The sequence below is a fragment of the Schistocerca piceifrons genome, chromosome 3 (assembly GCF_021461385.2).
Source record: "Schistocerca piceifrons isolate TAMUIC-IGC-003096 chromosome 3, iqSchPice1.1, whole genome shotgun sequence".
Classification (NCBI taxonomy): domain Eukaryota; kingdom Metazoa; phylum Arthropoda; class Insecta; order Orthoptera; family Acrididae; genus Schistocerca; species Schistocerca piceifrons.
Genome location: NC_060140.1, coordinates 605,677,055 through 605,691,669, shown reverse-complemented (window position 1 = coordinate 605,691,669; position 14,615 = coordinate 605,677,055). Strand labels below are relative to the sequence as shown.

The following is a 14,615-nucleotide window of genomic DNA, read 5'->3' as shown; positions in this document are numbered from 1 at the left end:
AATGACACATAACATTCTTCGCTAATGTCCGTCTATACGGGTGCGTTGCACTGGCGGCACGGCTCGGTCACCGATCCTGGAGGGTGTACACTCCAGTGACAAGCCGTGGCGCGACCACATGGACTGAGCGAGACAAAAGGCCGCGTCACTGAATGTTCTGCTCCTGGCGCGACCGGAGGTGCTGTAACGTCCGCGAAGGAGCGAAAGACAATTTAATGGCGACTGTGTTTATGACCGCGCATACGCATTCATGGCGGAGTCACGTTGACTCAACGCACGTGGTCCGCGGCGGAAGAACTGGGAGACGTGTTTCGCGTCGCGTCGACTAGCTCGCACTGCTCTGCTTTGTTCCCGTACGGTCCGGCGTGCCACGCACCATTGCCGAAATTCTGCGTAACGGTACAGCTGCCCCTACTTGTGTCGGCAGTGCTGTAGTTCAGCCCTTCATGCGTTGGACAGTGCTGCCGCCACACAGATCCCCCCTTGGAGAGTGGAGCCTCGTAGCTGCGAAAACGTGGCGATCGTTCGGTGGCACGCGTGTGTTTAAAGTTCGCGCGCTGCGTGATGGCAGTGTGGCAGCTTTGGTGGGGGTCGGTCGGCATCGGAAGGGCGGTGGCCCGTGACGTCAGCGCGCTGGACCGGCGAGCGTGCAGTGGGCGTGTCCTCGCGCTGGCGGCTAGTGACAGCGGCAGCATGCACTGGCTGTGACTGTCCGTAGCGATGCGCGTGAAGGCCCACGTTGCAGGTCATTGGTGGTGACGTCTTGAAGGCGCTTGCACGAGTGCGGTACCGTCGGAACTCGAACGCGGGTCCGGGAGCTGCTACAGACAAGCCGGGCGGTGTGTGGAGCGCGATGTCCGGAGCTTGACAGCAAAGCGAATGCGGTAAGCTGGTGCGGATGCCGATCCAGCCTCACGTCCGACGCGGTGGAGGCAAATGACGCGAACGCGGGTCCAGGAGCTGTGACGAACGCAGGAGACGGTGTCCGGGGCTCGACTGGAGTTACCGGGCGAAGGCACTTGCAGCTGGAGGTCGGGCCTCTACAGTGGACGGCGGCTCGTGGGCGCCGAATTCCGACGGCGTTCGGCGGCTCGGGCGTGTGATTGCCGGTTTGGGTGTCGTGGCGCGCTGGTGACGCAGCACGGCTGTTTGAATCGGATGCGGCGGCCGGCGAACGTGACGTAGTCCACTGGCGGCTGTGATGGGGGCGACCGGTGCACCTGTGGTGGGCGCGGTCCGGGCGGCCATACCAGCTGCCTGGGCGTGGTGATGGGAAGCGCACGTGGCGGCGCGATGACAGCTGGCTGCAGCTGTGCGTCACCGGCGGCTCCAGGTGCGGGTTCCGTCTGACCGCTGGCAGAGGGAGTGTCGTCCGTGATCAGATCTTCTGCCGGGTCGAAGAAATGCGTGGCTGATGGAGTGGGCAAGATGTAGGCTGGTTTGACGCGGTCAACTGACACTGTTGACGGCTTTCCGTTGCACTCGATGACCAGCGTTTTGTCTCCTCGGGCGATCACGCGGTGCAGTCCACTGTAGGGCGGTCGGAGAGGTGGCCGTACTGCGTCAGTACGCAACATGACATGCGTGCAGCGCTACAGGTCGGCATGGATGAATATCTTCCTGGTGCCGTGCCGCGTTGGTGCATGCGCCCGGAGGCCGGCCATGTGATTACGCAGACATTCCGCCAGAGTGGGTACCCCGGCGTCGCGTGGGAGTCTTACATCTTCGACAAAATCGCCTGGGATTGTCAGAGACTGCCCGTAAACGAGGTCGGCAGGTGACGCGCCGATCTCCTCCTTCGGCGTGACTCGCAGGCCGAGCAGCACCAGTGGGAGCGCCTCTGGCCATGAGGTGTCGTGGCAGGTTAGAGCAGCTTTGAGAGTCCTGTGTAACCGTTCGACCATGCCATTCGACGCCGGATGGTAGCTGGTTGTCCTGTGTAACCGGGTGCCACACAGTCTGGCGACGTGCGTGGACAACGCGCAGTCACACTGGCGGCCGCGGTCAGTTGTCACGTGACTGGGACATCCAAAGCGTGCCACCCAGGTGTCGACGAATGCGGTGGCGACGGTCTCGGCTGTGACGTCCGCGACGGGCGTTGCTTCGGGCCAGCGAGTGAAGTGGTCCACCATAGTTAGGAGGTACCGCTTGCCTTGTGAGAGAAGAAGCGGGGCCGACGAGGTCCACGTGAACGTGCGCAAATCGGCGTGTCGCGTCCGGGCAGGTGTCCACGGGTGCGTGGGTGTGCCTCCCGACTTTGGCACGCTGACATGCGGTGCAAGTGCACGCCCATTCGTGGCAGTCCTTCCGAAGCCCGGACCAGACGAAACGCGCAGCCACGAGTGTCGCAGTGGTGTTGGTGCCGGGGTGTGACAGTCCGTGGACATGGTCGAAGGCACTGCGCCGGAATTTCTCCGGGAGGAACGGTCGGTGTGTGCCGGTTGAGGTGTCACACCAAATCTTCTGTGCGGAGCCGGGGACAGGCACCAGCTCCAGTTGCAGGCCGCTGGAAGTGTCGTGACGGAAGCGGTGCAGTTCTTCGTCACTCTCCTGTACTTGGACCACGTCCTCAAAGTTCACAGGGGGTGAAATAACGGCACAGGCTCGGGACAGAAAACGGTGACGATATTGTCTATCCCCGAAATGTGTCGAATGTCAGTTGTGAATTGCGACACGTACTCTATCTGCTGGAGTTGACGTGGTGAACACTTAGTGTGGTTGTTCTCCAACGCGTGGGTAATGGGTTTGTGATCGGTGAAAATGATGAACTGTCGGGCTTCTATTTATGGTCGGAAGTATTTCACTGCCACGTACACCGCAAGCAACTCTCGGTCATAACCACTCCAAGCATGTTGCGAATCGGAATGCTTTTTAGAGAAAAAACCGAGAGGCTGCCAACTCCCGTCGACGCGCTGTTGTAACGCCGCGCCGATGGCGGCCTGGCTGGCGTCCACGACTACAGCTAAGTCCGCATCATGTACCGGGTGCGCGAGCAGCGTCGCTTCCACAAGATTCCTTTTTGAGTCCATGAAGCTCTGCTCCATTGCATCTGTCCAATTCACGAGGGTCTTTCCTTTTGGGGTAGAACCTTGTAACGCCTTAGTCAGCGGCTCTTGCATGGCTGCGGCGTTGGGCAGGTGTCGACTATAAAAGTTCAACATGCCGAGGTAACGTCGTAATTCTTTGTGCGTCTGCAGACGCGGCATGTTCAGTATTGCCTTCACTTTCTCCGGTAGCAGTGTCGATCCGGTGGGCGTAATTAAATGGCCGAGGAACTCAATTTCCGTCACACCGAACTCGCATTTAGCGGGGTTAATAACAATGTCGGCTTCACTCAGGTGCTGAAAGATGGTCGTTAAGTGGTGGCGGTGGAGTTCGGGCGACTTGGAATACACCTAAATGTCGTTGAGGTACGCGAAGCAAAATGGTAAGCCTCACAAGACGCCGTCCAGGAACCGCTGCCAAGTCTGGGCAGCATTCCGAAGACCGAAAGTCATAAACAGGCTTTCAAAAAGCCCAAAGGGCGTTACGATGGCTGTTTTTTCGATGTCTTCGGGCGCCACCGGAATTTGGGTGTACGCCTTTGCGCAGTCAATCTTGTTGAACACCGCGCAGCCCGCCAAGGCATAGCTGAAGTCTTGAAGGTGTGGGACTGGGTATCGGTCTGGCACCGTTCGCGAATTAAGGGCGCAATAGTCCCCACACGGGCGCCACGAATTGTCTTTTTTGGGCACTAAATGCAACGCCGATGACCATGGGCTGCTCGATGGTCGCACGATGCCTTGCCGCAGCATGGCCTCGAACTCTGCCTTTGCTGCTGCAAGTCTGTCAGGCGCGTGTCGACGTGGGTGACACGATGTGGGGGGTCCGGGTGTGGTTATTATGTGGTGCACCGTCAAATGTTTGATGTCTCTCGGTGCACCGGCTGGGCGGGTGAGGTCGGGGAATTGTTCCAGAATGTCATCGTACGGTCCGGGGCACTTCACGGGTTTAACACTGTAGTATGCAGCCTGCCGGCGCTGTCCCGCTATCTTTAAACTCGTTGTGGCGTCAATGAGCTGGCCATTAGCGATGTCGGCTAGCAGCCCGTAGTGGCCGAGAAAGTCTGCGCCCAGGATCGGCTCATTGACGTCGGCCACGGTAAAAGTCCACGAGAATGTGCGCCGTAGGCCTAGATCTATATTGCGGCTGTGTGTGCCATAAGTTTTAATAGTGGCATTGTTCGCCGCTGTAAGGCAGAGTGCCTCGACCCGCCTGTGGTCTCGTAACATAGAACGGGGGAATATCGAGAGGTCCGAACCCGTGTCGACGAGGAACCTCATGCCTGCCCCCGTTCCACAACAAACAGACGCTTCGATATCATATTGCAGCCGGGTGCACCTAGGTCCGGTCGCAGCTGGCGTTTGGGTGCGAGCAAGGAGCTTGTGTCTGTATGTGTGGATGGATATGTGTGTGTGTGTGCGAGTGTATACCTGTCCTTTTTTCCCACTAAGGTAAGTCTTTCCGCTCCCGGGATTGGAATGACTCCTTACCCTCTCCCTTAAAACCCACATCCTTTCATCTTTCCCTCTCCTTCCCTCTTTCCTGATGAGGCAACCGTTGGTTGCGAAAGCTTGAATTTTGTGTGTATGTTTGTGTTTGCTTGTGTGTCTATCGACCTGCCAATGCTTTCGTTCGGTAAGTCACCTCATCTTTGTTTTTATATATAATTTTTCCCATGTGGAATGTTTCCCTCTATTATATTGACACCATTAATTGAAGGAAATGATAATTTGTGTGTCTGCTTATTTTTATATGTAGATAGTGTCTTAAGAAACTCCTGTACCTAGCAACATACTTCAGAGAAGAGTCATGAGGAATGGAAGGTAAGCAGTGGTTGAGAAAGGAGTCTGATAGGGTTGTTGCCTATTTCTGATGTTATTCAATATGTATGTTAAGCAAACAGTAAAGGAAACCAAAGAAAAATTTGGAGAAAGAATTAGAGTTTCAAGAGAGGAAATGAAAACACTGAGTGTTGCCAGTGACACTGAAATTCTGTCAGAGGTGCCAAAGGGTATCATCAAATAATGTTTATGGCCTTATAATGAGAAAATATGATAATGGAGTCACCAATTGTACTTCTACATGGATATAATAGATATATATGCTGATAATATCTTGATTTTGTCTAGGTACTGTTTGAGAATAAGCCATCACTTAAAACTGGTAGTAGCAAATGAAATATAAATGAAAGCTGCTGTGGTAGAGCAATATTACAACAGTATGCATTTCATGCAGTTTGTTAAGGCTGCATAACACCACACACAAGAAATATTCAAGTGGATTACCATTTAATTTTAATACATCTCAGTACATATCGTTCTGTACCTCTCATCAAACTACACACATTGTAAAACAGTTTTCTCAACCAACAGTGCTCAAGACATAGAACTTATTAAGTTTTTCAGACTACAGATAAATCACAACCTTAATTGAAAAACCCAGCAGCTAGAATTAATAAAATATCATAGGATAACTATGTTTTCTGTATTCGTGACTATTGATATAGGCAGTTTAAAAATCAAGAAACAAGTTTATTCTGCATATTTCCATTATGTTTCATTTTTGGGGAAAATCCAGATTACAGGGGCTGTAGTTTCAGGACATAGGAGCATGTTATAAGAAATGCAAGTGATTTGAATTCATGTGGTTCACAGCAAATGGCCTCTCCCTACTTTCTTTTAAAAAAGTGCCCACTCCGCTGCAGAGTGAAAATCTCATTCTGGAAACATCCCCCAGGCTGTGGCTAAGCCATGTCTCCGCATTATCCTTTCTTTCAGGAGTGCTAGTTCAGCAAGGTTCGCAGGAGAGCTTCTGTAAAGTTTGGAAAGGTAGGAGAAGAGGTACTGGCAGAAGTAAAGCTGTGAGTACTGGGCGTGAGTCATGCTTCGGTAGCTCAGTTGGTAGAGCACTTGCCCGCAAAAGGCAAAGGTCCCAAGTTCGAGTCTCGGTCGGGCACACAGTTTTAATCTGCCAGGAAAGTTTCATATCAGCGCACACTCCACTGCAGAGTGAAAATCTCATTCTGAAAGTTTCAAGTACTATACAGTTTCATAGACAAATAAAGTTCAAGTTCCTGAATTGGATATCAACAATCAAGAAATTAATGAAATCAAGATATAAAATACCTAGGCATCCAGATGGAGAGTCAGTTAAGATAGAAACAAAAATTTGCTCAGCTGCCCAAGAAACTTGGTTTAGCATATTTGAAATGAGAGTCATTTTTCACTTTGTTGGCAGAAAAATGACGCTGTTGTCATATTTTGCATATTTTGATTGTATTAACTTCTTTGATATAATGTTCTGGGAAAAACCTGCATGAGCTGAAAAAGTTTTTATGCTTCAAAAACAGGCAATGAGATTAGTATGTATTACTACAGCTTGCTCAGACATCTATGCTGAAATGCTAGCAAGTGTGCAGCAGCCATTCAATACCAGACTGGAAGTGCAGATTGCTGCTATAGGTAGTCATTTTGAACACAACCTGTGATAGTAAGTTGTCTCATCACTACTCTGAATTCATATAACTAGTGTATGCATCAGAGTTGTTGTTTACTATGTGCTGCCACAGCTATCATACAATTGTCAATATGGGGACTTTTCAAAAAAAGAATCGTGCAACAAACACCACTGACTTTCTAAATTACTCTACTTTTAGTTTGTTAATATCAATAGGCGTTGTTCCATGTAAAAAATATATGTTTGCATGAAAAATGCACTATGTAAGTATTATTACAATCTATTTATTGGCTAACAATATAAGCAACTGACTACCAATCCATGCTGTGAAAATAACCAATCAATAGCTATTTTCACTTCCGCAGTATTTGCAATGCAAGTTTTAAGTGATTCACCCTGTATACTTTCAAATAAAAGTTGTATGCTCAGTGCAATAATGTTGGCTTTCTAGCAACAATGATATTAATATTTCATCTTACTGAATAAAGTGTTGTCTTTTTGGAGGTCTAATCATGAATAATCCTTCTGTAAAATCTTTCCAGATCATTCCTTTTTGTTCATATATTGTGACATCAGGATAGCTTTTACATAGAATGATGTGAGGGTTATGGAGACCTGGGAACCAACATTGTATGGTGTTCATAGGATGTCATCTGCATGAAAAGGACAGGAAAATCAGCCTCCAGCTGATACAGTTACCACTGGTTGTTGCAGACATGACAGAAATGCATGCAGTTTTTTTACTTGAAACAAAATATTTAATACACTCATGAATACATTTTAATCTCTCAAAGTTATCATGTGAGCACTTGAGTAAATGTCCATTGACTACTTATATTAAAATTTGATCCAATACAGGGATGAGTTTCACGTTGCAAAAAAAAAAAAAAAAAAAAAATCATCTGGAGAAACAGCTTGAATGAAACATGGTTTTATAACATCTCAGATGCAACTGCTTCTGTTACTGCATGTACAGGTTGTCAAGTGCAGCACCATTTGATTCACATATAATTATATATTTTATGAGTTGCACTAGATATCCAATTGAGCACCTCAACAGCAGTAGCAGTAGAGCTTGAAGAAAAAAAATGAGTTATGAAATGAAATGTAATTCATGCTACCATCGCTGGGAGAGTAGTCATAACAATGTAACTGACAGGGGATGACTAACAATGCAGCAGCAGTCACCACTTGTGTTAGTTTTTCATGAAACCAAAGGTCCTTTTGTGACTCAGAGGTGGTTTTGACAACAATGTAACACACAATGGGCCTTTTTCAAGAGAAACATTCACAGGCTGTATGATCAATTTTTTACACAAAGGATCAATGTTGGAAACAAATTGACCTCAGCCAAAGTCTGTTTGTTTGCCAGAGAATATTGAAGTAGAACAAGTTGCTCTACAGAGAAGCCTCAGCATATCGTGCAGAAAGGCCAAAATTGCTGGCCTCAATAGTGGATTTTGTAGTGAATGAGGGAAAGATTTCCAATAGTCAATGACAAACAATATTCAGCAGGTACAATAAAGAACACTTAACCAGCCAAAATTTACAATACTTCTTATGACAACCACTCTATTGCTGCATCTACTTATCTGAAGTAGCTAAATATATTTTATGTTTATTTTTTTAAAAAAATCCTTGTATGATATCTGTGTTTCCAACTAACAAAAGAGTCTGAACTCTCTTAACAGTTTTCTGAACTCAAATAAAGAACACAGACCAGTTGCAGGAATATTAGTTATTGCCTGACATCACTGCAGTTTTTGAGACTTTAAATGTGTTTTGCTTTTTGTTGATCAACAACAGAAGGTCATTAGAGGAAAATCAATAGTTTTAATTCTGTAATGTGGAAATAATTGTTACAGTTTTGTTCAAATAATGCCAAAAAATACAACTATTTGTCAGAAAACAATCATAAGCAAACTTTTAACCCTGTTTCAGGTTGGAAGAAAAAGAGAAATTAATTATGACACTCAAAGAAAATGAAAGCCTAATGAATACAGAAAATGAAACTTTGAGAGAAATTGTAAAGGATCTTAATGCACTGGCCCAAAGCTATCTAGAAAGGTAACAAAGGAAGTTACAAATTCTAATTATATTGAGATTACCAAAATCTTCTCATTTATTTTGATATGTAATAGAAAATAAATTTTTGTTTTGTGCTGATGTAGTTAGTTCTACCAACTGGCGGCATCTTCTAAAGCTACTCTGAAGAAATTGTTACAGAGTCAAGCTACTACTGTTGCATATAATGTTTTAAATGCTACTATTTATAATTTGAATTTTTATGTAATGGTTTCTATGCTTCTGTGATGCTTTCATCTGTACTTCTGGTGAGTTATACCAATTCTGCAATAGAAAATCTTTTTTATACATGGAAATAAGATTCATAATGGTTGAAATCTCCATCAATGAAAGGAAATGTCCTGAGTGAGTGACTCATCTTCATCAAATCCAAACTACTAAAGATAGAAACTTAAGATATGGAGAGGGTGTTTGTCTTATTCTCTAAGCACCTTTTAGAAAAGGATTGTTCAAAATTCCATCTCTAAGAGGTGAAGTAGGGGATGAATGGCTTTTTGAAATTATGTCACGATTAAGGTAATTTTGATGGTAGAACTATGAAAACTGGTATTTGGTTTCTTGATCATAAATTTATTCTGAAAATAAAACATTATTAAGGCTCCACTAAAACATTTTAAAGCTACATCTTTAAAAACTGGTATTTGGCTTGTTGCTTCGAAATGAAAAACTAAGTGTTTCATTGTTTTTGTAAATTCAACCCTGAAAGTGGTGAAACAGAGGATAAAAATTTTTATGAAAATATTTCATTATATGAAAACATATTTAATGCTAAATCTATGAAAATTGGTATTTGATTTCTAAAATTTGTTAGGGAATGAAAGTTTTTATGGAAATATCACCACAAGAACTCAAAAGGCAGGATTAACAAATACCTCTAACTCCAAACAACAGAATCATATTTCAAAAGTATCATGCTCCTATGGGCTTGATTGGTGTAAGAGTTTAGAAGATACTGCATTTTATGAATGACGTAAAAACTGGATTAAAGGAGAAAAAAGAAAAAGAAAATAAATGTATGCATCCCATATAGTCTACATGAGCTAAGCAGTCAGTGCTCAGCTAGTTTAGGATAAAAGAACAGAGCATCTACTGTACATGTGTGGATATAGATACGTGTGTGTGTATGTGTGTGTGTGTGTGTGTGTGTGTGTGTGTGTGTGTGTGTGTGTGTGTGTGTGTGTGACTGATAAGAGACAGAAAGATGATTCATCCCTAAACATCAGACTACTCAAATGAAACAATGGAATGTAACAAGACTACTCAAATGTCATTTTTAGCCACTTATGCGGAAGACATGCTTTGTTGTGCTCCACAACTATCATTCCTTTTGTGGGGTATCATTGCACTTGAGTTTTCATTTTGACACCCCAATGTAGAAGGTGCCACAAAACCAGTCAAGTGAAAAACTATTGTATTTTGCACTTTTATATAATAGTTACATTATAAACTGACTTTGATTTTTTATTTTTTTTGTCTCCAATTGAAATCATGTGTGTAAGATAGTCAGTCAGAAAAGCTTGATCCTAAAACTCCATTTAAAATTGAAACACATGTTTCATGTTCATTGAATCAATGTTCATGATATATTGTGTATTTTTTAACATTCAGTGCCAAGAAAAATACATTTCATGCTATAAAAGTTAGAGATGCTATTAATAAACTAAAAAACAAAATGTCTTGTGGTATTGATGGAATTCCAGACAAGGTAATTAAACATAGTTCTACGAGTATAAATATTCACCTAATGGGCATTATTAATACTTCTTTCAGGACAGCGGTATTCCCATCAAAATAAACTCTCCATAATAGTGCCACTTCACAAAAAGCATAGTACACCTGACATAAATAATTATAGGCCAGTGTCTTTATTGCCAGTCTTCTCTAAAGTAATTAAAAGAGTAATGTATGAAAGGCTAGTTGACTTCCTGAAAGAAAATAAAATACTGACTAATGCTCAAAATGGGTTTAGAAAGAACAGATCCACAGAAACATCAGTCTCCCAATTCATGAAAATGGTCCTAAATGCCTTGGACAAAAATGAACTAAGCTGATTTATCTAAAGCATTTGATCTAATCAGCCATGAAACTAGAATTTTATGGGGTCTGGGGAAATTCCTTCAAATGGTTCAAGACTTATCTCTCTTATAGACAACAGAAAGTACAAATATGCCACGAAGGCAAAGACTATTCTTCAGATTTCAAAACAACTAGCTATGGAGTCCCCCACGGCTCTGTGTTAGACCCTCTGTTGTTCTTGGTGTACATAAATGATTTGCCAAACCATCTGACAGTTGCAGAAACAGTGACATTCACTGAGGACACTAGCATTTTCATATAAAGATACAACAATTGAATTATGTGCAGCACGTATAAAGATACCAAATGATGAAATTTATGTTATATGTTTATATAGACCACCAGGTGGAAACTTTGAAGTTTTCTTAACAAAGTTTTGTGACATGATAGAGAATGTTTTTATATCACACCTGAACAAGTTAGTAATTATAGGAGAATTCAACATAAATGTATTAGCAGATAAGTTACACACTAGGCTATTCAAGAATACTCTGCTTGAATATAATGTAAGATACCTGATAAACACTGCAACCAGGGAGACTGAAACATGCCAGTCTGGAATAGATAACATAATCACTGGTATTCATCTTTACGATCTTACATCTTCTGTTATTATAAGTGCTTTGTCAGACCACCATGCAATAGAACTAAGTGTGCACATAAAAAAGGTTCCTACACACAGTTGCTATAGATATATTAGGATGAACAGAGACCAAAATATAACTCAGTTGAATAATATGCTAAGGAATGTAGATTGGAACAGTATTCTAACAACACTTCATAGTTATGGCAAATTCTCAAGTGAACTATTCTACATTCTTAACCAAGCCTGCCCATTAATAAAAGAGAGAATTCAGTCACATGCTGTAACCCGAAACTGGATATCAAGTTCAGTCACTGAGGCTAAAGAAAATCTAAGATGGTATGAGTATGCTATGTTAAATGACTTGTGCAATAAAAAATTAAAAGAAGAGTTCAAAAAGTATCAGAAATACTATGTAGACCTCCTAATTTCAGAAAAACGGAAAAATTTTGAAAGTGTCATTCAGAACTCAAATAATATCTCCAAAACATCATGGTCACTAGTAAATAGAGAAATAGGTAAATCTGGGAACCATACAACTGAAAATCACTTGCTGATAAACGGCATAATAGAAACTGATCAGAATAAGATAGCAGATCTATTTAACAATTACTTTGCTTCTGTTGGCTCCAGCATCAGCAATCAGCTTAAAAATCATAAATACAAATTCAGAGGAACACCAGTGTCAGGAAGTATATTTTTGATGCCAACAAGTAAAGAAGAAATAATTAAAATAGTGAGTAGCTTAAAGAATTCCAATGCAGCAGGATATTGTGGTATTAGTCTGGACACAAGAAATGTATACATAAAATTGCATCACCTTTATCAACATTTATCAATTCTCATATGGAAGATGGTCTATTTCCAGATGAGTTGAAAATTGCCCAAGTTGTGCCTATTTTCAAAAAAGAAACAGGAATTTAGTAGAAAACTTTCGACCCATTTCTGTTCTTCCAATAATATTCAAAATCTTTGAGAAAGTAATATACATAAGAATCTGGAACTTCCTGGTATGCAAAAAAGTGATTTCTAAGGGGCAGTATGGGTTTGTCAAGGGGTCATCCACCATTACAGCAGCATCCAACTTAATCGAAGGTGTCACTCAAGCAATAGATAATAAAGAACATGTATGTGGCATCTTTCTAGACTTACAAAAAGCATTTGACTGTGTTGATATGACCATATTGCTGGACAAACTTTGGAACTATGGCATTCGAGGCACAGCCCATAATCTGATGAGGTCCTACTTGACAAATAGGAAGCAGTTTGTGTCTATTAGCACTGCAGAGGGAACATACAAATCAAACACCACTGACATAAATTTTCGTATTCCACAGGGGTGAATATTAGGACCACTTCTTTTTATTATCTATGTAAATGACATTCAGTCCATAACAAACCATGCAACAGCTATCTTATATGCAGATGATACCATGTTAATATGCAGCAATCCAAGCTATTCACAGTTCGAAGTGGACTCCAATACTCAGGCAGGCTTAATTCTGCAGTATTTTAATGAAAACAAACTAAAATTAAACACAAATAAATCTGTCTATATTGAATTTGATCTTGGGAGGCAAAAATCTCATGAAAACCAAATCTTAATGGGTGACGAATACATTAAAAAACAATACGCGACCAAATTTCTTGGCCTGACACTAGATGCAGAGTTAAACTGGTCTGATCATGTGAATGATATTTGCAAAAAGCTATGTACTACCATATATGTCCTAAGAAAATTGACACCTTTTTGTAACATCACCACTCTGAGGCAAATATGTTTTGCACTATTTAAATCCCAATTAAGTTATGTGATAGAGGTATGGGGATCCAGCAGCAAAGGTAATATGAAAAGTGTACTTACCTTACAAAAGAAGGCACTTAGAATTATGGGAAAGAAATGTGCCAGGGAGTCCTGCAGAAATTTGTTTAAAGAATTTAAAATACTAACTGTTCATAACCTGTATGTGCTGAAGATAATCATTATGGCAGTAAACAGTAACAAAACACTTAATAAAGAAATACACGATCACAACACTAGAGGTAGAGAGAGACCCCACATCATCTCTCATAGAACAATACTTAATGAGAAAAGCCCTCACTATGCAAGCATAAAACTATGGAAATGCATCCATCCTAATATCTCCAAATTGTCCATTACAAAACTAAAAATGAAATTAAAATGATGGCTCCTAAACAATCCTGTATATTCAATAGATGAGTTTCTAGATTTAATACACTCATATGATGGAAGACCATCTATCTAAAAATATATGTAATCTCAGATCTTAGACTGTGTCACAAACTGTAAGTATTTGAATCTCAGATATGAATACTGTGTTAGAAACTGTAGATTCTTTAATCTAAGTATGGCAATAGCAATTTTTTTATGTATAGTCCATATATGCAACTCTTGTTCTCTCAACTAAATTTAGAAAAAGTTGTGTAGATAAAAGTGCCAGCCAATAATATGTAACCCTAGTAGGTAAGGCTCTGACTTATCCAGAAGACTGGAACAAAAAAAAAACCTTTTTTTTTTTTTGTAATCAGTTGATGTTGGATCAAAATAAAATAAATAAATAAATAAATAGACAGGAAAATGGTTTAGCTATAATGCTTTTATCATAAATAAGGATAAAATTGTATTGATTAATTTCAGTAACATTAAAAGTAAAGCTAGAAGAAGAGTAAAAGCTGAGTTAGGGAACTATGTTATTGCACAAGCTCCATACACAAAATTCCTAGGTATGTGGGTGGATGAGCACTTGAGATGGAAAAGCACCTAGAAATTTTGAGTAAAAAACTAAGTAAAAGCTGCTATGTGCTAAGAATGCTTTGGGAATGTTGCAACACTGAATCACTGCTGTGTGCCTATTATGCTTTTATGAACAGTTTGCTTAGATATGGGGTGATCTTCTGGGAAAATACAGGTATAGCAAAACAAGGTTCCAGACTTCAAAAAAGGGCTAGTAGAATAATGAAAGGGGTTCCCTGCAGAGTGCCATGCAGGGAAATATTTGCAGAATCTTAAATAATGACTCTTCCTAGCTTATACATCTATGGATGCACATGCTTTCTAAAAACTCATCAGGAATTTTCAACATTAAATAATGAGGTTGGTGACCATGAAACAAGGAACAGCGATGGTTTTTACAGAAGCAAACTACCAGCCCAAAATATTTTTAGTGCATTGATTTCTACAACAAAGAAAATTAAAGAATTTCATAAATTCAAGGTAGATCTTTAACAGTTTTTACAAACATATAGTTTTTATAACACTGAAGAACATCTGAATATGGAAAAGCAATATTAATGATATGAATATAATAGAGGGAAACATTCCACGTGGGAAAAATTATCTAAAAACAAAGAT

General features: G+C 41.7%; 1 protein-coding gene across 1 annotated transcript; it reads right to left on the bottom strand.

The window, feature by feature from the left end:
* Positions 1 to 1,592: 1,592 nt before the first annotated feature.
* On the bottom strand, positions 1,593 to 2,132 carry LOC124788885. The gene has a single exon (XM_047256168.1). It carries the CDS (start codon positions 2,130 to 2,132, stop codon positions 1,593 to 1,595), a length of 540 nt encoding a protein of 179 aa, XP_047112124.1.
* Positions 2,133 to 14,615: the final 12,483 nt, after the last annotated feature.